At 45.4% G+C, this 24,456-nt stretch overlaps 1 protein-coding gene across 1 annotated transcript in view; it reads left to right on the forward strand.

Moving 5' to 3' along the window:
• The window catches only part of LOC144941968 (cadherin-7-like), a 131,523-nt gene extending 112,800 nt beyond the window's left edge, over positions 1–18,723 (forward strand). Inside the window, exons 11-13 of the mRNA XM_078868532.1 lie at positions 1,713–1,964; positions 7,570–7,798; positions 11,789–18,723. Coding sequence (XP_078724658.1) covers positions 1,713–1,964; positions 7,570–7,798; positions 11,789–12,155 — 848 coding nt within the window. The 3' untranslated portion in view covers positions 12,156–18,723. The remainder of the gene's footprint in view (positions 1–1,712; positions 1,965–7,569; positions 7,799–11,788) is intronic.
• Positions 18,724–24,456: the final 5,733 nt, after the last annotated feature.

Below are 24,456 nucleotides of genomic sequence, written 5' to 3' on the forward strand. Positions count from 1 at the left end.
CAGCCCAGTGTCACAATGGACTGCACTGTGAGCTGGATATAAGCGACACATGCTTGCATTGCACTGGTGGAGGGGGAAGGCGAAGGGCAACTTCTAATATAAGCACACTGCTTCGGATATAAGCCCCAGATGGCCTTGCTCCCAAGTGGTGTGCTCATATCCAGCTTCTACTGCACCGTCCCTTCTGATGTTATGTTCAGGCTTTACTTCCATACCACCTTGCAAATGTCAGAATGCCTGGACCTGCTGTGCATATCTTCGTGGTATGTATCACAGTTGCATTTTAACACGGGTGTTACTCCATGTGATTTTCTGGGCAGCAGGCGGCAATTTGGCAAAGTACATTGTTGTACTGTACTTCTATGATCCCAAGCCTATGTTCCCCACATTCACCAACGAGAACTGACCAGTGTGGTGAAGTACTCTATTGTCAAATAACCCCCACGACCTGCAAGGCATTGGCACTCCCTCATCCAGCAGTGGATTGATAAGGGGACTGTACATTTACACGCGTGCCTCAGGAAATGATGTACCTGATAAAGCTGAATTATGTCCAGAGTGATATATTTGCAAATCCTTAACGCATTTGTGAAAGCGACGTGCTATTGCTTTCAGCAGCAGAAAATCGTCCGTAAAAAAATTATCACTTTAATTATTGCTTCGAGGTTTTTAAGAATTAATTTTGTTAAAAGCCACGTATGTAATGTAAATATTTTAAAAGCATTCTCTAAACTTGGAATTCGACCACCCTTGGCAAGTGATACGGAAAGTGCATGACAGCAAGGCACATTCATGCATAGCCCCCGCTCGTTTCTGATTGCCTCATGTGAGTGAGACATATTTTTTCGGATGAATTTGTGAAAATTGTGCACATTATCACATCATAATTTCCCTTTCTTCACGTGACACCTTTAAAGACCCGAGAACTCTGCAAAGTGCCCATTCCAATACGAACCAGGTAACTCTTCGCAGCCCTAGGACATTTGCACTCAACGATGCAATCTTCAGATTAACACCAAGTCTTGGTTGAGGTCAAAAGGTCACAGGCGGCATGGCTGAATACTTAAGCTCAAGTCTGGACAGCCACCTGTAATTCGACTCAAAACATCTCAACATATTTGTAGAAAAACTAATTTGTTGTGAAGCATTGGGAGTTGATGGTCTGAGCACAGTCACTGATGACTGCACGAAAAAATATATCGCAATTGCTTTGGCTGTATTCCGGCTCTGACAGTGGGTGAGAAAGTGCTCTCCTTTTCCTGTACAGATCAGTGGTCACGAAAGGATTTCAGGGGTAGCTCTGCAATATCTACTTCTGTGGGCCGTTCTCCAGCACGAAGGGTTGTTCTGCTCTACGTGAAATCCGAACGGTTACTTCATGCATACGATATTATCGGTTGTCTTGCAAACTTGTTTCCGTTTAGGTTGACACGCTCTACTGCCCATTGTTCGGTACCCTGTTCGATTGCGACTTTTAATTTCATTGGCGCTTTGGGATTTGTTTAAATTCTTCCGCGATATGCAAAATCGAGTTGACGCATGATGATTGATGATGACGACCTACTCGTGACATGATGTCGGCAGCGCAAAAAAAACCAAGAGCCTTCATTCCCTGGCAGCGTGCCGAGTGACAGCCTCACGATCCTCACCCTAACGCCCCCTCAACGCTCACCGTCTCACCTCCCCGCCACCCCCCCGCCATCCTGCGGCAGACAACACCGCGGGCCTGGTGACGCGGAGGCACGGCTACCGGCGACGGGACGACGGGCCGCACCTCGTGCCGGTGGCGGTGAGCGACGGTGGGAGCCCGTCGCTGACGGGCACAGGCACGCTGACGGTGCGCGTGTGCGCGTGCGACGCCGAGGGCTCCGTGCTGTCCTGCACGGCCGAGGCGCTCGCCCTCCCGGCCGGGCTCAGCCCCAAGGCCCTGATCGCCATGCTGGCCTGCCTCCTGCTGCTGCTGAGTGAGTGACGCTTCACGCGCCGCTCGTGCGCAGGAGCCCGCCTGCGGGGTCCAAGATGCAGAGCGCTTGATGCATCAACGCGAGATGCAGAATGCTACTTTCGGAATGCTGCATACCGAACACCGGGATACAGAAAACATTTCACGTCGGCTCCCTTTCATACAGCACCATGCTTGCTGACAGAAGTGAAGCTGTGAGTTGCCTTTGGCAGGGCAATAGGATTCTCATATGTGGAAGTACAACAAGTAGGTTTATAATCTACGGATATAGCGTAGGAATTTCAATGTTTTTTTTTTCTTCTGAGGTTTTTTCGGTAAAGTCACGTAGAAAGTAAAATAAAATAAAAACAAAAATCACGACGTTTCGGAGGCAACACAAGTCTCCGTCATCAGGTGGGACCGTCACAGCCAGATTAGCTGTATCAAGTGAGGCAATGTTTTTTTTTTCCCACATAAGAGTGGGGTTATTCCGGTACCCCCAGGTTCATCTCACATGCATACAAACAAACATACGCAAATAAGTTTAACACGTAGGCTTTCGCGACCAATATTATTCATAATCAACGTTTTTGGGTTTAGATCGCGTTATTTATAAATGTGTCGTAACCCTCCACCACCCAACACGGCCAATCAGTAAAAAAGTGTCACGTTGACAAAAGACAAATTAGTTCACTGCTTTAGCCCACCGGTGTGTACTCAAATTGTAAATGTTGTGGTTTCGCGCTTCAACACACCGGTGGGCTAAAGCAGTGAACTAATTTGTCTTTTGTCAACGTGATACTTTTTTACTGATTGGCCGTGTCGGGTGGTGGAGGGTTACGACACATTTATAAATAACGCGATCTAAACCAAAAAACGTTGATTATGAATACGCAAATAAACGTACACCTTCAATGATGTTTGCCATGCATCACCAGCAGGACTCTCCTGAACATAAGTCTTGAGATTCAGTTGATGTTTACACGCCCGCAAGCGAATAATCCATTAGGTACATTAGTTGAATGCGTTCTTGCAATATGACCTCATTCTGAACAATCAATTACAACGACGATAATTTATAATTGCAATAATTCACCATTACATTTTTGTTTCATAATTCACCGTAACTTTTTTTTCATAAGTTGTCATACCATTGATACGACGTGATAATTAATCTCATAAAACCCCTCAGATTAATAATACATTGATTCAGCGCCGTACATTTATATTTATAAATTTTCTGGAAAACGCCGCTTGTAAAAGAAAATAACAGCCCTTGAGCTATGTCTATGACTCGAAATGAAATCATTTTAAATCACCTATGTGCATTAGGTGTGTTCACAAAATTAAACATTGATGCGGCGTTTCGTGGCAATTATTAAATGACGTGCGGTATTGAAATAGTCTTCATATGCATCTGACTGTCACAAATTATACTTATACCTGGTCCCCATTTCACTCGAAAATATATGCATCCGGCCATCGCTGTGCATACGGTGCATCATGAGTAACCCTTTTAAAACACGATTCTCAAATTGCTCTGGCTGTTTTCATTCATTGATAACATCCTAGTGTGAGTGATCTTAAACAGTCTGCATTGTGCTGAGCAATGGTTCAGAAATGTTGAACCGTGTCACCGACTGACACTGCCAACCCAGACAAAACCTCGACTTCACTTCACGCTCATCGACAAAATGCCAAGGAAACATTGTCAGGGATCTTTGTCGGGCAGACTTTTTTGTGCATTCGTGCCGTCAATGATTGGCCAAAGCCAACACTTTTTTCAAATTAGTATCCAGGTCTACTCCGGGAAACGTGTTTCCTTGTTTCTGGAAATGCCGGAACATGCAGATCACGGGATGACACATTTTGCCTGGAAATGCGTTCAGTCCGCTACAGCCTTTGCATAGACGCGTCTGAGGTGCATGCATTTATTTCTATATTTTTTCATTTTATTTTACATTTAGCACCTTTTACTTGTGAATACGAATTAGCTTGAGCACTTTATGAGGCTATTGTCTCTTTTGTGTGGCCAAGCTCGGTCCTTGTAAAAAAGAAAATCGACACTGCTGAAACCACACCTTTACCGTGACCCAGTTCCACCTCTCAATGGTCAATTTCTGGCAGCTTAACCTCTTAATCGAATCAGGGGGCTTACCCGCACGCTCGCTCTCCGCGGCATGGACGCGGGAAGCGTGCGGTCCGTTGGAGGCCAATCCGCCCTCGGCGGTTGCCTCAGATTTTGATGGCCGTAGCCAAAGTGCCCCCTTTGAGATTCTTTATATTCCTAACGCTCTGAGGTCGCCATCACAGTCCACGCGCTTTTGTGCCACGGCGATTCACGCAAACCTCCGGTAGTAGCCCTGGGCTTGCTCAGAGATAAAGCACCCCAGTGCCTGGCCACCAACAACAGCAAAAAATACAGAACAGAAATAAAATAAGGATCATGAAAGGAAAATGACTTGGCGGAGAAGGAGATTAAGGACGTTCGCGTGATATGTTACTCCGCTATCGTTTACGCGAAGCGACAGGCGTGCTCTGCTTTCAAAAGTTTCCAACGAAATCTTTTCAAAATGAAACGGCGCTGGGTGGCCCCGGATTGACGGCTGCGAGAGAAGGGGGGGGGGGATGTTCGGTTGCGGAGTAGGATTAGTCGTGCTGCTGCTGTAATGGGGAACTAAATTAATACAATTGTAAGTGAAGGTAACTTACCTCGAGCTCATGTTGACACATCCTAAAACATGACCTTTGCCGGTGATGCTGCCCATTGAACTAAGCCTGTCGAGTGTTTAATGGATTTTGGCCTTGAATCTAAATGTTAATTCTTCACTTGCAAACATCCCCTGCACAGTCGTTGATCAATTCAACCATCAACATTTGACTTCAGTTTAATTGTAAATAATGCAATAATAATTATAATTCTTTACTGCTGTTTATCAAGCTTTTGATGAAGGTCTCCCCACACTGTGTGGTGCCGAGTTGGCTATTTGGGTTGTTTGACCATACTTCACCATGCCGGCCAGTGCAGGTTAATGAAGGGGGGATCCCGCCAGGAACCATTCAGGTATCACTCAATGATCGCTGTGACCAGGAATCGGTGAGCGAACCACTTGCAGGACAATGCCTTCCTCCTCGGTGGATCAGATTATTATTGTCAATGTCCTTTTGTGCATTGTCAGCGAACATTGAAACAAACTCGAGGGTAGCATTTTAATGCGTACGCTTCACACGGCACAAAGTAATGACACTCGAGCATTTATCAGTATCGGGGTTGTGTCATACCAGGGTTATAAAGGGGCTGAAAGGTGAGTCACAGACGTCTGGAATAAATAGCCCTTGCGATCAATATTGACACTGCCATGAGGTATTCATATAGAGGTCAGGGGAAAAACACTAATGATACCGAGATGGGCATTCACTGCTGCTGGTAGCATGCTATTAAATTTCATAATGCACCAGGGTATGGGGCCTCTAAATAATGCATTGCGTATCAAGGAATTCTTGAAATCAGAATTTTTATACACTACCCCTGTATTTTTCTTTGGGATTTTGAGTTTGTTGGTAGGAGGGGATGTTGTGTTTTTGATGGATGGGGGTCACTGGTTTTTCTTGGGTTTTTTTTTTTTTTACAAATAAGGTCACTACTAAAAATCTGGGACCTTCATTTGTGAACAGGTAATGGAATGCTTCAGCACGCAGATAATATGAACATGATCCATTCTTTTTCCTCTGGATGAAATTGCTCCAATGCCAAACAAGTCATATTCTTTATATTAAATGTAGACCTGCACAGTTTTTATTTATATATATGTATGTACTCTATGTATATACTTATTTTGTGTTGGGCTTTGGCATATAGATAACCCTTTCAACTTCTAACCTTTCACCTTCTGTCTCAACTATCTCAAGGCAATGTGGCATTAATGAGAGTAATGCGAGGGATCGTGATGGCGTGGGGAGGCATGCATTCAGCAGTGGATTAGACCATGGATTCATGATGTTGAGGCAAAGTACTGATGCCTTGGCTATTTCATTGTTTAATTTATCCCCAACTTGAACATTTCCAAACACCCCATGTTATGTTGGCAACATCTGCGATATGCATGTTGTGCTCCTGAAGAATATAAAATATTTGCTTATAATATATTTTCATCACCACTCTTAAATCATTTTACAAAATGTATTGCTCTTAAATAAGGAAACATGTAAACAAAGAAAAATGTATTAAAAATATCAACTTGGATTTTTTTTTTACAAGCAAGGCGCTGGGATTCCCTCCCGTGAAGTTTATCGTATGCCACCGTGAAAATAATTATTGACACGCACACTTTAATTTGGCCAGAGTTGCGACATGCGGCGATTACGTGGCCAACATTAAACTCAAATTAGCGTTGAGTGAGAGAGTAAAAAAAAAAGTTAATATCGCAAGCAGATTTTTCTTATATTTTCACAAGGTGGTTTCACACAGCGGTGTCAGCGCGAAAACTAAAACATCCCCCAGGCGTGCGGCTCAGCGGTAGAGCGAGGTGCTCGCAATCAGAAGGTGGTGAGATCACATCCCGGTTTTGGTGCGGGGGGGAGGGAGATTGCTTCTGCCCATCATCCCTCTGGGATGACTAAATTAAGCACCAATTGTGGGAAAGTCAACAGTGGTGGTATGGAGAGACTTTGCCCCCGCCATAGGAACGTGGAACTTCCACCACTGACTCAGGGCTGTAAAGAAGAGATGAGCGCTGCCAAAAAGCTCAATTGAGCGAGGGGTTATTTTTTTTTTGGTGGGGGGGGTCAGGTGGGTGTAAGTAAAGGCCATGTCTGCTTGTCAGAATGAAGACATCTTCCCAGACTGGTGTCCACGCGGCCCCGAGGGGAGCTGCCAGCGTCGATACCAACGTCACGGGGGTGGGGGGGGGGAATGTGCGATGAGCCTTTTGCTGTTGCAACAACGTTGCCGAATCCGTTCACAGTTTAAAGGGAGCCGATACCCAGCAGCGTTTTTTTTCCCATTCTTATTTTTTATTCTTAAACGGTCGCGTTACAGTTCAGGGCTTCACGCATGCCCCCCCCCCCCCCCCCCCCCCAGGCCAACGCTCTACCCTTGAAGGATTACCGTACTGAGTGTAGACGCGGCCCGGGGTGATGAGATGGTGGCGGTCGTCGCAACGCGGCGTGAGCGCCCGTCGCTAAAATTCTGCGGTGGCGTCGTACGCCACGGCAGAATTTTAACCACGGAGGAGAGCTTGCTCCTTCTCGCCCCAATTAGGCGGGTGGCTGCTAAAGAGAGTGAATTCCTACGCCACAAAAGCCAGCCAGCCAGCCCAATGCAAAGGGTTAGATATTAAATAAATAACATGACATTTTTAGTCTAATTTTTTTTTATACCACCTGAAGTGATTTATACGTAAATTGGATGAATGATAGTGATAAATAATTCATTGTATCTGTTCACACCTATTCCTATCTCTACATCTATCTCACTCTCACTTGCTCATTTTCTGTGCTATTTCTTTCTTGAAACGTGCTTGACTGTGCGTGTGTGCGTCTTTGTGTCCGCCCTCCCACTGTCATCACCACCAACATCATCACCACCACCATCACCAACTCCGCCACCACCGTCGCCACCGCCGCAGTCATCGTGGTGCTGTGCGTCACGCTGCGCCGGCGCCGCAAGGAGCCGCTCATGGCCGAGTCGGAGGGCGACGTGCGCGAGACGGTGGTGAGCTACGACGACGAGGGCGGCGGAGAGGAGGACACCGAGGCCTTCGACATCGCGGCGCTCAAACGCTCCGAGAACGGCGACGCCAGCGGGCGGCGCGACGTCAAACCCGCCGAGCCTCAGCTGCCTCCCGGGGCGCGACGGTACGTGGGGGGGGGGGGGGGGGCGCGTGCGGTCATCCGCGCGAGTATCGCGTGCAGCGTCGCCGCACTGTTGTCGGAAGTTCTTGTGCTCCTCGCGTCCTTGCGCCGCTCGACTTTGTCACTCCTAATTCCCGTCGTCTTCATTTTCTTTTTTGCCAAACTCGCATGAAACATTGGTCAATTGGAGAATCCTGCTAGTTCTAATCCGCTGCAGCATCGCCAGTGCTGGCTACTTTGCTTAATACACGTTTGGGCTTGTGTTGAGGAAATCTGGTATAAAACATCGAAAGTGATGTGTAGGCGCTGTCATCATCATTGTCATCAGAATCATCACAAATCTCATCATCTGTTACATTCCATGATGGCAGCATGTTGTGCCTCTGTGTCTTGACCCACATCGTATTAAAATCTTGACTTTATTCATCCTCCTACAATCGTACAAAGACCAGGTGTGGGCTTATATGAGGAGGGGATCGTTAGGTGATCAGGTGGCTGGTGGTTGGCCACGTGGTTCATGTTTGAGGTGTCCATTGAGCCTACTGGTTTCAAACTCAGAGTCCTGTGGTTGAACTACATTATTAAGTATAGCCAATGGTCTTAGCGCGGTCACCAACGACTACAGACATTTTTAAAAAAATTAAATTGGTTTTAATTCTAGATTTGAAGCTTTCGTCACGTAGGTAAAACAATTAATAAAATAAAATAAATGAAAACAACAATTAAATCACGACTTTAGCTAAAGTTATTTTGCTGTGCCTTTTTTACACCTGATGAGGGAGGCTTGTGTTGCCTCCGAAACGTCGTGATTTAATTTAGTTGTTTTCATTTATTTTATTTTATTAATTGTTTTACCTACGTGACTTTACCGAAAAAACCAGAGTATAAATTGGTTTTGTTCGCTGAACTCTAATGCTCATTCCAGCACTGAGAAGATAACCTTTTGGTTTGTTTGACGCGAAGATAAACAACGTTTTGCAGAGCATATAAATGGGAGACGTTCTGCCAGCCACGTTTTTTTAATATATAAATGTCCTTATCTTGTGACATTGTGCTGCCGATAGCACAATTGATATATAATTGGGGTGGAAGATAAATTAGTTCAATTACATTGCTGCCGCTTGATTGGTGAAGGTGAAAAGAATGAAACGTGAGTGGTTGTGGATAACTAGTCGGACAAAGTCACTGAAATACCCAAGGGAGCAAGATAAAGCTTTTCACGATTTGAGATTATGGTGATTAAATAGAAACATTTAAAAAGCAGTGGTTGTGAAAATTATATTACAAGCATGAAATCATATTAGCACCTTGTCGAACACGGGTTAATTGTAATCTTAATGGACTATTAGGCAAGATTTAAAAATCACCAAGTCATCACTTTTACAAATACTCCTGGGAAGGTGGTCTGGGCCGGAGATAATGTGAGCCATTGTGGACATTTAAAATTGAAACTGTAACCTCTTATGTTAAATAGAAGTCCATGTGGAAATATTGTGTGCCGTTGCCAACAGGGCATGGGACGATGGGTCGATTCGCTGATTCAAATCTTGACAGACTCGTTGAATTTGTTTGCATGCAAATCAATTATTTGCAAGTAAATGAAATTGTATATTAATGAAATGGTGATGCTACCTTTTTTTGCTCATTGAGAAAACGAAAAAGTGCAAAGTGTACGTGTGACATTGAGGCATCACACAGATGAGATGGTAAACACTGGACAAGTTGGTCCAGATGTATTGCGACCCCCATTTAATCATCTTGAACGTAATATGTGTTTTAAAGTAAGGTTTATTAAAAACAGAAGTGAATACGCAAAGGAGAGAAATGTTAGGGGTCAATTGATTGGGGGTCACAAGACATCTGGACCTCTTTGTACAAACACAGGCGGACGGTTGGTTCAAAGGTCAGAGACCTGATACGACTGAGATCCTGGACTCATTCTGTGGTTCAACCGGGTTCTCAACTGGAGTGAATTCTCAAGTGGGTGGGGTAAGAGGGGTGTTTGGTGAACAATTGCATGTTGTGTATGTATGTATGTACTTATTTTGCACTGGATGTAGCCAACCATAGTAATCAGAGGTGCAGGGGAAGGACAACAAACTATACACAACAAGCAGTTATGACGAAATGAGTTTTCACTCGAGATTTAAAGGTGCATAGCTCCGGTGGCTTCCTAATATCGGAAGGAAGAACGTTCCAGACGGCCGTAGAAGTGCATCTGAAAGCGCGCAATGCAGTGACCGTCTTTGTGCAATGGTCAGCCAAAACCTCGCTGCTGCAAGGATGGCCAGAGTTGACGTGATGGTTTATGCTCCTTGACAAGGTGTTGTGGTTCAGAAAGGTATTGTGGTTCATTTATGTGTGTAATGTGTGACTTTATAATGTACTCGTTTGGCAACTGGAAGCCAATGCAGCTCAGCAGTCCGTCATTGCTCACCCAATTACATTCCACTCTAACAATTGCCCATTGTGTGCCTCAAGGCATGATGGATAATTAAAAAACTAAAAAAATTGCCCGCAACACCCCCAAACATTTCCATCCGTAGATCCTCCACGTGCAATCGTCATGGTATGCTCTTTATATATACGGGTCGTTTCATCTCTGCAAACTCTCGTTGGAGATATCGATAAAACACTTGAAGTCACTTGTGTGGGGCATGTACGCCCAACACGATTCGCGGAATCCGGCCTGAAGCGTGGCAGAGAAGAGGACCGGTCGGGAGCCAGAGCAGCGCAGCAGGGAGCTGCTGGGGAGGAGGCGTGGGAGAGAGTGGAGGGGGGGGGCAGGACCCGGTGTAAGGGGGAGGGGGTGGTGATGCCCACATTTTGGAGCTACAATCGAATGATTCAACTATGCAGAGCCGCGACAGTTGTGATAGAAAATCTACCTACTTGGCAGATTTTTGCTTTGTTAAGTCAAACACATTACAAAAACCTCACTTGCAAAATTAAGTTTTCATTCATGAAACAAATTAAATGATAATGGTCTAAATACATCATATCTATAATTAAAACTGCGGCTTTATCAACCATATGTATAGGGTTTTTTTAAATTTGAACCTTTATTGTTTATATTTCAATTCAAGATCCGAGCATGTCCGTCCACTGCTCGCTGAGCTGCAATTGGCTTCCTGTTGCCAAACAAATACGTTATAAGGACGCACCCATTACACACAAATTGCTTGCCACAGATGAACCACAATAACTTGATAATCTCGTCACGGAGAGTAAACCATCACGCGAGCTCCGGTCATCCTTTCAGCGGATTTTGTCTGGCCATCAAACAAAGACGGTCACCGCACCACACAGATGTGCTTCTGCGGCCATCTGGAATGCCCTTGCTTCTAACGTGAGCAAGCCACTGGAGCTGTGCACTTTAAAATCTAGATTGAAAACTCATTTATTCCGAATACATTTTTGCGTTTCGTTTATTGTCCTTCCCCTGCACCTCCCATTAGCACGGTTGGCTACGTATGGTGCGAAAGAAGTTCAACATGCATGCATACAATTCGGTATCTGTTTAATTGTATGGTGCACGTGCCTTTGTCCTACTTTGGTTTATTCCGTGTGTGTACGAGGCCTCCACTGTCGGCTACTTTTTCACTCTCAGGTTGAAAGTGGAACAACAGCTAAACGAACCGAACTTTTGTTAAAGTACTTTTAATATTATGATGATAATAAAAAAAATGTGTCGTTAAATGTGAACGATTCAGAAGATGATTAAAAAGACGTAATTCAGGTATCCATCAATCGGGGTTCCTCGTGAGCAATTAAAACCAACCAATATAACTCAGGACATGCCATCTCAAAAAACGAAACTGGCATTTTGGAAAGGGTATTTGTTTTTTGCATACTCGCTCTAGTTTTGCTTCCCTAATTACGCCCAGAATGACGATCTTTCACCAAAGCCACAGCAGTGCCGTTTACGTGTTTTATTATGTTGTATTAGTTTAATGTATGAGTTCCGTTCTCTCTTGCCTGGGTGGCACGCAGGGTGTGGGATGACCGCATCAGCCCCGGGTTCGTGCTCGGCGTGGCCGGAGCTCCGTCTTCCGGCTCAGGATCTGGAGGCATCGTCAGTGGGGCTGGCGGCGACATGGGCGGCTTCCTGCTCGACATGCTGCGCAGGGCCGACGGCGACCCGCAGGCACCGCCCTACGACTCCCTGCAGGCCTTTGCCTACGAGGGCCAGGGCTCGCTGGCCGGCTCGCTCTCCTCGCTCGAGTCGCGCGCCTCTTCCTCGGGCGCCGGGGCCGACCCGGACGCCGACCACTGCTACGACTACTTGGCCAACTGGGGGCCTCGCTTCGGCAAGCTCGCCGGCCTGTACGCCACAGTCGAGGGCAAGGCTGAGGATTGACGGCGCCGCCGCAGAAGACGCCATCGCGGTGCGAGCCGGCCGCCGCCGGTCCGTGGAGGTTTTTTTGGTGCCAGGTGGAAAAAGTGCGTCGCCGCTCGCGTTTTAGCACCGTTGTGTTTCAGCGCTGGATACTGTACCGATTTGTATTAAAACGAGAGGGGAAAAATGGACGCAAAAAAAATACAAGAACAATGGACAAAAACGTTTGAAAAGTACTGAAGATAAAAAAAAAGAGAAAAAGTAACAAAGTAATAATTCTTGAAGAAAAACGTACGGTTTGTATTTTATCTTTTAGGTTTCGGAAGTGCAGTGAGCATTTATTCATTTAAATTCGGGAAGTGAAGTGACAATATTTGAAACTACTGCATTTGGAGGGTGAACAGTTGCTGCATTTTGCAAGTTAACGATCCAGCATATGAGGCCAAGAAGATTCGACATCTCCCACCCAAGTGAGAAGAAGAAAATTGTGAAACAGGGCTGGAAGAACGATGAGGAAACCTCTTTAAATAGTCACCGGGAGACAACCCACCACGGAGGGAACGGCAGAAGAGTAATCTGAATTAGCGGATGGAAAAATAAATGAGACGTGTATGTATTTCCAAAATGGGGAACCAGATGTAGTGAACCACGAAAAGTTTTACCAATGCTGAAATTAACGTGAGGACTCCCATGGAGTTAATTTTGAATCCGAGAGTTGGAGCAAGTTTGAGCGACTGTTCACTAAAGGACCCTTTGTAATTAGTTGTGGGATTTATGGTCCTCATATATTCATGTTTTGAATACAATGTAGGTGAACATTAAAAGGAAAATGCTTGTAGTTGTTGCTCAAAAAACTTTCTTTTTTATTTTAGCTTCTTTTTTAATGTTTAACTGACTACCCTTGTACAATTTGAATGTTCTAAGAAACGCCCTGGCTTCTTGGAACCGAAAACAAGATTTGGATCTGTAGCTCAGACTTTCACTACCTGCGGGGTGGAAGGCGAACATTACCTTGTATTGGCCGATCTTAAAAAAAAAAAAGACCTTTGTCAAAAGGAAATTAATGAAAGTCAAATGCTTGCATTATTCCAGGTGTGAGTGAGCTTAGCATTTTCCCAGTTAAAAGTATGAATTGCATGTTCTACAATCACACGTACTCTGTGCCTGAGCGCACAAGGCCACCGCTGTATCTGTGTCGTCATATTTTAGACATTTACGTTTTTAGCATTGCAGTATTATTATTGCGACATTATTACCACATGTCGCCTTGGAGCAGTTTGGTCAATGCGATTCCGGCGTTCATTGAGAAATTGGAAATTTGGTTAAAAGGGGGTTCCAGACGTGGAAAGCAGTCGAGGAACAGACATTTCGGCAGGCACGGCACACAATGCCCTATTCATGTGAACAATAACGGCATAAGCACTATGATGATAATAATAATAATGCATTGTTGTCATTCTTTTGTGTTGTTTCCTTTTTTTACATTCATAATATGTGTGAAGCCTGATATTATGTATGCGTCTCGTTCTATCGCTGACCTCTCGAACACAATCGTGTCTTCACTTTTGTGCAGACAAGTCACTGCATCTTTTAGTCTTTATGAAAATGTAACATGTTTTTTTTACTTAGGTGCATACTTATCAATAGCTATCCTAATGTAGAGTGTATTACCTTAAGGACCTTTTTCAAATGTTTAATATTAAAAACGTATTTATGATTGCATATTGTCATCATGTTAAAGCCATAACCATGATTTGTGCCTCCGCTAAACTTTTAAGAACACCTAATTAGGGCTGGACGGTTCATCAACTTGTCAATTGTTCATGCTCGTGAGTCATTCTCCACGCTGTTGTTGTTTGGACGATGGAACTTGCAGCCGTTGCGCCCTCCACCTTGTGAGACGGGTGACACGGGAGCAAAGTTAGCGGACCGGTAGAGCGTTGAGCGTTTTGTTTTCTTTCGACCATGACACTAGAGACCGAAGCGCCAGCCCTTTTCACGCATAGCAAGTTTCCATTGTGTCAGTGTGGTTACCGCAGAGGGGGCGGGGGAGAAGACAAGCCTGTCCGTCCCAGTGTGACGTGAATACGCCTCCCGGGAGAGTGCATCATGGTGGCAGAGACGGCACAAAAACAACTGAAATGAAGTGGGTAAAAAAAAATGTACGACAAAAATCTTAATTGGCATGGAGCTAAGGCGTCACGGTTCTGGGCCACTTCCTGAACATTGAGATCCGGGGGCTCTCAACGGACGGAAAGCCACAGCCATGCAACTGGCGGTGCTGCCATGAGTATGCATCGGCGCTCTATGCTTGCACGAGCTGCCAGTAATGCCCGCTAGCGTTACGTCGGGGCGGGCGAGGATAAGCCTGCTAATTGGAATCGGAGGGAGCTGTACTCCTCGTCCAGCCTACTTGCGCTTGGGTGGAGGAGGTGGGGTGGGCATGCAGTTTTAGGGGGGCAAAAGGCGAGGCTTGCTTCGCGACCCTCGCCGGGAAATCTGCCGCGCCAAAAACGGTGTGCCAACCAGCCAGATTCGTGCCCGATCTTGCCCCCCCCCCCCAGTGCCAACCCGTGTGACCGTGATGTCACCGTGGTTGGCGTCCATGTCGAGCCAATGCTAGGTCGTGCCACAGGGGGAAAAAAAAACCTTTTTGGAATATTGATGTTTGAAATATTGACGATGGTGGAATATTGATGTGTGCAGACCGTAGGTTTGAGCGGCGTGGTGCCGATAAGATGAATAGCAACGTGTTCGCTGGAGCGCTCCGGTGAGTTCTCGGGCTTCACCGCGTGTTGTTTGGCACGGTCTCCCGGCGTGGAGCGAACAAGGGACAAACTGTGCCGCTCAACGTGCGGTGCAACCCAAAAACCGGTCGTGCAGCTGAGCAGCGCAACAAAGAAAACCCTGCACGGCAGCAGCAGCAGTAGCGTGTGCTGTGTGCATGAGCAATGTTGGTTCATGATGGACTTGAAAGACTAAACACTGTCCAACATCATGAAGAGAGAATGAATCCAGTTTTTTTTTTGCAACATCCTCCCAACAACAAAAAGGCTGTTCTCCCCACCCCCCCCCCTACAAGTGTTTCAGCCTTCCCACACTTAATATTTCACGTGGGGTATTAACCTCAGTGCCCCAATTAAATCACCACTATAGCGCAGCACCACCGACGGGTTTGGCGAAGTTTTATCTGTATGTCTAAATCATTCAAGAAAAACACGAGTTGTTTTTTTCTCTCTCTCCACTGGGGGCTGGACATCCCTGTAAGCAACATATGCATCTTAGTGGATCTATCCACAATAAATATGCTTTAAATGAATAAAGCAAGATGTTTAGTGTTTTCCTATCATTCCACCTACAAAGGAGTACCAAACAAATGTGCAATCACATTGTGTGCTGTTTCCAATTGCAATGCCTTGCATGGGTTAATTGTGGCGCCACGGTGTTTTGTAAAAGTTGCTTTAATTTGCTACTTTAAGTGCGGCCGTGTGACTCCTGGGACTACCATTTCACCATAACGACTGGGCTAGAAGCTCTGCTTTGCCTGAGCCTTGGGGTGGATTTGTAACGCAACAAAATTGCACGCGGTTCTTAGTCCGCAAAGAAACCAGGGCGCGGGGGTTCACAGTAGAGTTTGTAAGGCACGCAAAAAAGTAACGACACCACAAGGGACGAACGTAACGTGAAGATCGCATGACGGCAGGCAACGATTTGGCTGAATGCAAGAACAGCATATTCATACATTTTGATTTAAAGCTTTCGTGACTGCAGGGATTCATATTATTGGTTCTTTCGGTAAAGTCACGTAGAAGAGAAATAATAAAATAATAAAAATATAAAACAATACAAATTCTCACGACGTTTCGGCTGCAACACAAGCAATCGTCATCAGGTGTGAAATTAACAGCAAGAATTTTTTTTCAAATTTTCTTGATGATGATTGCTTGTGTTGCAGTCGAAACGTCGTGAGAATTTTAATTGTTTTATATTTTTATTATTTTATTATTTCCCTTCTACGTGACTTTACCGAAAGAACCAAGAATAGCATATTCATAGTTGAGACTCCGTGTCCCCCCACCCCCTCCTGTATGATTGCCTACGAGTCTGTTGAACGGATCACATTCATTTGAAGCGTTGATTCCTTGAAACTTAGCGGCGCCCCCTGCGTGTTCCCGCACACATGGCCCTTGTACGTGCGCGCGAATTGCACACCCACGTTGATCGTTGTAGGGAAGCGAGTGTGCACCCAGCATGGCCCTCAGCCCACATCCCAGTGATCGTGTAGAAACGACGAAGAAGAAGAACCTAAAACGCTGTGGCTCAACTTCAATGCGATGCTCTCGTCTGGGAGGATGTTGGGTGACGCAGGTAGCGTCACGGCTCGATTCCACTGGGCCAGTGGAGACTTCACACTGGCCGGCCACATTGGCCAGGAGGAGTTTGACAATGTGCCGCAGTGGCAAGAGGCAAAAGGCACTGCGGCCTGCCCTCCCGGTGCACTGATCTGAAAACCCCGGGCCACCCCAAAAACAATGCACGATAGCGGGCATCGAGGCGGCAGTGGCGCTGCGTTTCCTTGGCGGCGTTTGCCGGCCCAGCCCGTGCTGCTCGTCCCCATTTGGTTCTGTATCGCGGTCGCAATGCTGCTACCGTGCATTGACAGCCGAGGTCGTGACGCCACGGAGCCGAGGGCTGATTTCAATGAGACGGGTGTTGATAAACACAAATAAATACGGTATCAGATGTTTCGTGCGCTTCGCGATTTAGTTACCCATTGCCGGGTGCTTGCCCTATTGACAGCGAGAGAGAGAGAGAGAAAGGACGTGCCCATCATTTTCTCAGCAGTGCCTGCGTTGCAATTAAATCCAGATGATCGCGACTTTTGCTGCAGTAAAAAAATGGAGAAACAACGTCAGCTTGAACTGCATTCGGCACTGCGCTTTCGAATCGGCCGTTGGTCACGTCAGGATTTTTTTGCGTTAAATCTTGATTTGACGCTTTCGTGACTGCAGGAATCCATACTCTTTGGTTCTTTCGGTAAAGTCACGTGGGTAGAAAAATAATAGATCACGACTTGCTGTGGTTGTCCCACCTGGTGACGATCGCTTGTGTTGCGATCGAAACGTCGTGATCTATTCTTTTTCTGCGTTCAGTTTTCGGTGGCTCGCGTCCGTGGCCCCCCTCCGCCTCCCCCCCACCCCACGAAGCTTTCCTGCTTTGTGCACGAGCGTACGGGCAGGCACGCATTGTTACGAGCACGCCGGAGCTTTTGACGAAATGAGTAGTGAAAAGAGGAAAAATTTGGGAGAAAATAAATTGACCTGTCAAACTAAACCTTGTGCTCACAGCTGGGCGAGGCTGGGCAAGCGGTATTAACTGGGGGTGATGGAGCATCTTGGGAGTGATGGGAAGTGATGGGACGTCTTGGGAGTGATGGGGCATCTTGGGAGTGATGGGAAGTGATGGGACGTCTTGGGAGTGATGGGGCATCTTGGGAGTGATGGGAAGTGATGGGACGTCTTGGGAGTGATGGGGCATCTTGGGAGTGATGGGAATGATGGGACGTCTTGGGAGTGATGGGAATGATGGGGCATCTTTGGAGTGGTGGGAGTGATTGGGACATTTAGGGAGTGGTGGGAGTTGTGGGGCATCTTGGGGCGTCTTGCGTGCTTTGTGCATCTCCTTCGTGCAGCGCAACACTGCTTAGTGCATGCCGAGCGATGCCACCTACATACGGGGACAATTTCGAAGACAAGAAACCGACAGCTCTGTGTAAATTACACGGTTTTTCATTACATTTGAAAAAAAGTACATTATTTTGCATTGGGTGAGGCTGTAGTTCAGTGGTCTAATATATAGTGGAATTCAATTTAACTTTGAGAGTAGTTTTCGGGGCACATAGTGCATGTGTATTGAATTTACAAAAGAGAAAATGCTGTTTACTGCTTAGGGGCTCGAGTTATTTTGTTCATCTGAGCGAGGGAGATTCATTGGGGAAGGTGGTGGGAGGGTTGCGGGGGAGGGGGGGGTGCGGCAAGGGCACTGAACCAATGATTCCAGGGGGAAATCGGAGATGAGATTGGGAAGGGGAGCAAAGCGAGGAGTGGCGTTAGGGTCGTAAAAAAAATATATAAAGAAATAAAAAAAAACACCAGCAGGGAATCGGCACGTGAAATAAATACATTTTTAATAAAGCAGGCAAAGTGAGAATAACAACGGTGTGCAGTCATAATAAAATAAAGAAACCCCAAACAAAACAAGTGGAAGATCAAAAAGTAGGAAGCTTTCATGTGTCCAGTTTGATTTAAATCCAAAACGTCACGGCCAAGGGGTCTGGCGAATGTGTTTGGAGCCAAAGAAACCACTGAACGCCCATCACAATCACACGGGAGAATGGACGATCAGTCCCCGCTGCGGTAAATGGAAGGGTAGGTACATAATTTACCGTGGTCAGCTGGTGCTGTGGAAACCACTATTTTAGTTTTTTTTCTCTCTCTTTTTTCGTTGTTTTTTTTGTAATAATATCGATACCTGTGATTATTTATACACTCAAATAAAAAGCTGCATTTGCACCAAAAAAACATTTTCATGGAGCGTACTTTTGATTTCGTTGCAGCCATGCTTTTGTCTAATATTCTGTTTGTGTATTTTTTAAGCCATGCTTATTTACATACACGTGTTCAACTTAATGCACGTTCCCAGTGTCGCCTTGCGTGTCCGTGATGGCGAGGCAAGTGTGTGCGCGCGCGTGTGTGTTTATACATTTCATGGGGAGCGGTTAGCACGCTGCGCTTTGAACTCGCCCGCCAAAGTTAAATTCTCGCTTACGGCCAACACCAGCGAGCGACGATTATCTGAACCAGTCCAGGGCCTCCTCTTGGTCGACTGAGTCTCAAATTAGTAGCTGGTGTGGTGTGTAAACATCATCACGAGGGAGACAAATGCGGCCGGGTGTGGTGCTAGCCACCCACCCCTTTCGCGTGGCGTGCTGATCTTGGCACGTGCTAGCTAACAGCAATTTCCACAAAAGCCCGCTAAAGGCTAAACGGGGGATCTCTGTCTTGTTTATGCATTAACCATGAGCATTCAGGACACTATCCTGCATTTGTCTGTCCAAGCGATTTAGGAATCCCATTGAGTACGTGAACATCCCAATGAAGCCTATGTAACATTCCCCCTGCGATGCGAAGGTAACTTAAGGATACCTGCAATTATGGTTTACATCTTCTTGGTTTTTTCGGTAAAGTCACGTAGAAGGGAAGTAATAAAATAATACAAATAAAACAATACAAAATTATTTTATTATGTTTTATTATTTTATTATGTTTTATTTGTATTATTTTATTACTTCCCTTCTACGTGACTTTACCGAAAAAACCAAGACGATGAATCCCTGCAGTCACGAAAGCTTTAAATCGAAATTTATGGTTTACATGTTAATACGTTTGTATTCAAGTGAGAACGTTTCAACAAGTGTATATCACCTCCTGTGATGGTGGATGATGAGAAGCACGAATGCTCATGGGTAGAGGATTGAAGAAACGAGCGTGAGCGGTGCCACCGGACACGTGGAGAGATGCAGGCTCGGGATCGCACTTGAGGCGGGACAAAGACAGGAGCCACGTGGGGTTAGAGGAACATGCACACGGGGTTTAAAGGCGTCACGTTTAACTTGAGAAGAAATCAGCGCACTTGGGGCAGAAACACGGCGCGCGACAAACTTTATTCATTGGCTGTTTGGGATTTAACGACGCTATATATTTACGCGATCTTAACCAAAAAAAACCCTGTATTATGGATGACATTGTTCGCGAAAGCCGACGCGTTAAAAAGGGATGAATGGTTCGGCGAGAGAATAATGGCAGAATGCAAGCCAAATGACGGAATGAGATGGAGCGAATGAAATCAACTTATTCCCAGTTGCCAGGTGGATTGTTACACCGCAGAAGCACGAGAGAGTGTGGCGGCCTTCATCCAGCAGTGGATTGACCGTGCCTGATACTAATGAGGAATATATCAAAGTCTGTTTCTGTCACTATTAAATTATTTACTGGTCCATGATATCGTTGCCCGAATGGAGCGATGTTTGCCAGCAGAATTTGTTTAAACAAAGGTACACTCTTAGGCAGGCTTATGAAAGATTTGTTTACGTTTGGGTCACATCAGACCCTGTTCTGTGTATTTAATACTCAGTGGGAAGCCCGCCGAGGTGCAAAAGTCGCACATTTCTTCAAATTAGTTTATTCACAATTATATGAATTTGAAACAAATTATTGCACCAAAATTATATTTTAAAAAAACATAACAATACATTAGGCGAGAGACGCTGCCGTGGTGTGGTGGTTGGCACACCGCACTCACAGTGGCCGGTATTTACAGTATGTTGAACTTTTTTCCCCACGTACCTAACCAACCGTGCTCATTGGAGGTGCGGGGGTGGACAAGAAAACTAAACACAAAAATCTGTTTTTAAAGAATTGAGTTTACAATTTAGATTTTAAAAGTGCACAGCTCCAGTAGCGTCCTCACAATCGGAACACCAGCAGCGGCGTTGAGCAAGCAATTTCAGGACCCAATGCCTTTTACCACGGTAACGAGCGCAATTATGTTTAAAAGTTGGACTGTGAAGCAAGCGCGAATGGGTGCGCGCGAGTGTCAGTTTGACATTTGCGTTGTGACGGGGGGCAGAGTGGCACCGCGTGCCCATGGGCGACGGTGACGTATCCACGTGTTTTGGCAGAAGGGGGCGCGTGCATTCGCAGGCGGGAGTTTGCGAAACTGGTTACGGAAAACCAGGGGCGTCATAGTGGCTATGAGATGTTAACTCCCTCGCCTGGTATGCGGGAGGTAGTGGGTTCTATACCGACCCTGACGCTTGCTGTAGATTTGGAGTTTGCGTGTTCTCCCCGTGGTTTTGTGGATTTTTCTCCGAGTCCTCGGGGTTTTTCCCTCCACAATTAGAGACGTGCGTTTATTGTATTTGGCCGCTATAAATGTCCACACGATTATCCGCTTCGTTGAGCCGTAATTTGTGGCCAAGTCACTTCTGACAAAAGATCTCCACGTAGCTCAGTTGGCTTTATCTGGTAAAATAACAAATAAAAATGTATATACAGTACAGTATATAGTTTTTACGCTTACGTGTGGTATAATTTTGAAACGTCACACGTTTCACACATATCTCCATTGTAAATGGTAGAATGGATAAGCAACGCTTTTTGCCAATTAGCCGAATGATCGGGTTATGGGTAATTTATGTTCCTTTAATTTTTACCTCGTTTGCTTCAGCTACATAAAAGCTTCCAAATGACAGCACATTCATTGAAATGCGTGGAGCAGTCTCCGGGGTAATTCTCCAGACAAACACATACAGATTGGCTACTTATTATGTCGGATGCCAACAATCTATGACAGCGCATGATACATTTTGCACGGTGTTCCCGTCCTGCGCTGAACGGGCCGCATTGTGCTGCTCGTGGGGTGTTCTCGCCGATGACACACCAGTCAACCCTGCAGTATTTTTTTAACGGGCCTGACGCGACTGATGAGACTAAAAACTGCTCCGGACTTTTTATTGTTCAAATGAACGCTGCTGCTGCTGCTGCTGCAAAACTTAAAAGATTGGTTCAGAAAGCGCACAGACAGCAAGACCATCACCGACCCTTACCTATTATGCCAGTGTCCACATTCCACCCACGATAGCGCCTAATATATTTTGTTTATTTATTTTTCATGAGCCCCGTCATATATTTTTTATGTGTTTCATGAGAGCAACCTTCCTTACAGCCTCCCACTCAGCCCCACTCCAAACTTTCAAATCAAATATAATGGGGAAACTCGGGAGAATGAAAAAGATGCCAGCGTTAATATTTCACGACGACGGAGAAGGGGTGGAGGTAATCAAAACAGATGTACTGATTATCAAACAGGTGTTTTGATTACCTCTACCACCTCCTGCCCCTTACACACATTATGAATGCATTTGTACTTCGTACTTTTCTACATTTATATGAGCGGTTGGTTTAAACCGCGCTATTTCCATTGCGGTCAACTTTCATTTTTTTTTGGCCTGAAAACTACTCGCCAAACATTGGACTCATTTTCAATAGCATTTTCGAATTGGAAAACATTGTTGGCAAGGTACAGAATAATAAACAATGACGACATTCAACACATTTGTCAATAACACTGTGGCCTGAAAAAAATATAAAACAAAAATCTAATGGATGTATCCAGCAATGGCCCCACTTCACAGAGAATAATTATGCCGTGTTTGTGCGCTGATTCGTACCAAAAAAAATCAGGTTATTATAGCGGTCTTTTTTCATTGTTATTTGAAATAAACACACGCCATCGCAGTGGCATCAGATGCCAGCGCGTGGTGCGTGGTATGGCCATTGTCAATTGCACCAGAGCGCACAAATGTCAGATACTTTCTTTCATATGACAAATAACATAATTGTTGTTGTGACAAATGTGACATCCCTCATCCAAGAAAAAGACTTGACCCAGACGAGACATTGTCGCGTTTAACTCTCACGCGAACATGCATGGCCCTTTTGTCAATCCACTGCTGGATGAGAGCCTCAACCGCGCCGTGTGGGTCATGGCGGTTGTGCGACCGTACTTCAAAACACTGGGCGGTGTGCAGGTAGGTGAAGGCAGACAGGGAGCGTATCGTAGTAGTAGGTTTTTACCCTTCAAACTGGTACAAAACTGACACCTTTATACAAGGCATCATGTTTGCAATAACCACAACACAAGCATCAAAATGCAAACAAAAATCAACAACTCTGATAATGATATGCACTGTCCTTGAAGTTGATTGGTCCACACCCGAGACAGCTTTTCTTAGAGCCTAGTCTCCATTGGTGTTGGACCAGAAGACGCCAAAAGGCGTACAACTCAAAAACAGCGCACTATCAGAGTTTTGAGAGCTCGGGTTAAGCATTTACACTATGAGACCTCCTTTACCAGTGGCAAAATATAGTAGTAGGTTTTTACCCTTTAAACTGGTACAAAACTGACACCTTCATACAAGGCATCATGTTTGCAATAACCACAGCACAAGCAGTCAAAATGCAAACAAAAATAAACAACTCTGATAATGATATGCACTGTCCTTGAAGTTGATTGGTCCACACCCGAGACAGCTTTTTTTAGAGCCTAGTCTCCATTGGTGTTGGACCAGAAGACGCCAAAAGGCGTACAACTCAAAAACAGCGCACTATCAGAGTTTTGAGAGCTCGGGTTAAGCATTTACACTATGAGACCTCCTTTACCAGTGGCAAAATATAGTAGTAGGTTTTTACCCTTTAAACTGGTACAAAACTGACACCTTCATACAAGGCATCATGTTTGCAATAACCACAGCACAAGCAGTCAAAATGCAAACAAAAATAAACAACTCTGATAATGATATGCACTGTCCTTGAAGTTGATTGGTCCACACCCGAGACAGCTTTTCTTAGAGCCTAGTCTCCATTGGTGTTGGACCAGAAGACGCCAAAAGGCGTACAACTCAAAAACAGCGCACTATCAGAGTTTTGAGAGCTCGGGTTAAGCATTTACACTATGAGACCTCCTTTACCAGTGGCAAAATATAGTAGTAGGTTTTTACCCTTTAAACTGGTACAAAACTGACACCTTCATACAAGGCATCATGTTTGCAATAACCACAGCACAAGCAGTCAAAATGCAAACAAAAATAAACAACTCTGATAATGATATGCACTGTCCTTGAAGTTGATTGGTCCACACCCGAGACAGCTTTTCTTAGAGCCTAGTCTCCATTGGTGTTGGACCAGAAGAGCTTATCGTCAAGGAGCATAGACCATCATGCCAACTCCGGTCATTCTCGCAGCTGATTTTGGCTGGCCATCGACGGTCACTGCATCGCGCGCTTTCAGATGCGCTTCTGTGACCGCATGGAACGCCTCTTCCTTCTGATATTAGGAAGCCACAGGAGCTCTGCACTTTCAGATGTAGACTGCAAACTCACTTCTTTGGAACTGCTTTTTGTGTTTAGGTTGTTGTCCTTCATCCGCACCTCCGATAAGCACGGTTAGATCAACATATATACGTAAAAAAAAAACTTTTCGATTCTTGCGTATGACAATATGTTCAAGAGCTAAATACCAATGTCGAGGTCTGCTAGCCATGACGAGAGGGCTTTAGCAGAAAGTGTAGTTTGCGACTCCTCCGTTGACAGCGTAGGCTGAAGGTATCCCTCGATTAACGAAGATTTGGTTTTAGCAGAATTCGCGTTACCATCCGCAACAGCGTCACGGTGTCCCTACAGTGCAACAGTGACGCCTCCACG

This window comes from Lampetra fluviatilis, chromosome 26 (genome assembly GCF_964198595.1).
Source record: "Lampetra fluviatilis chromosome 26, kcLamFluv1.1, whole genome shotgun sequence".
Taxonomy (NCBI): Eukaryota; Metazoa; Chordata; class Hyperoartia; order Petromyzontiformes; family Petromyzontidae; genus Lampetra; species Lampetra fluviatilis.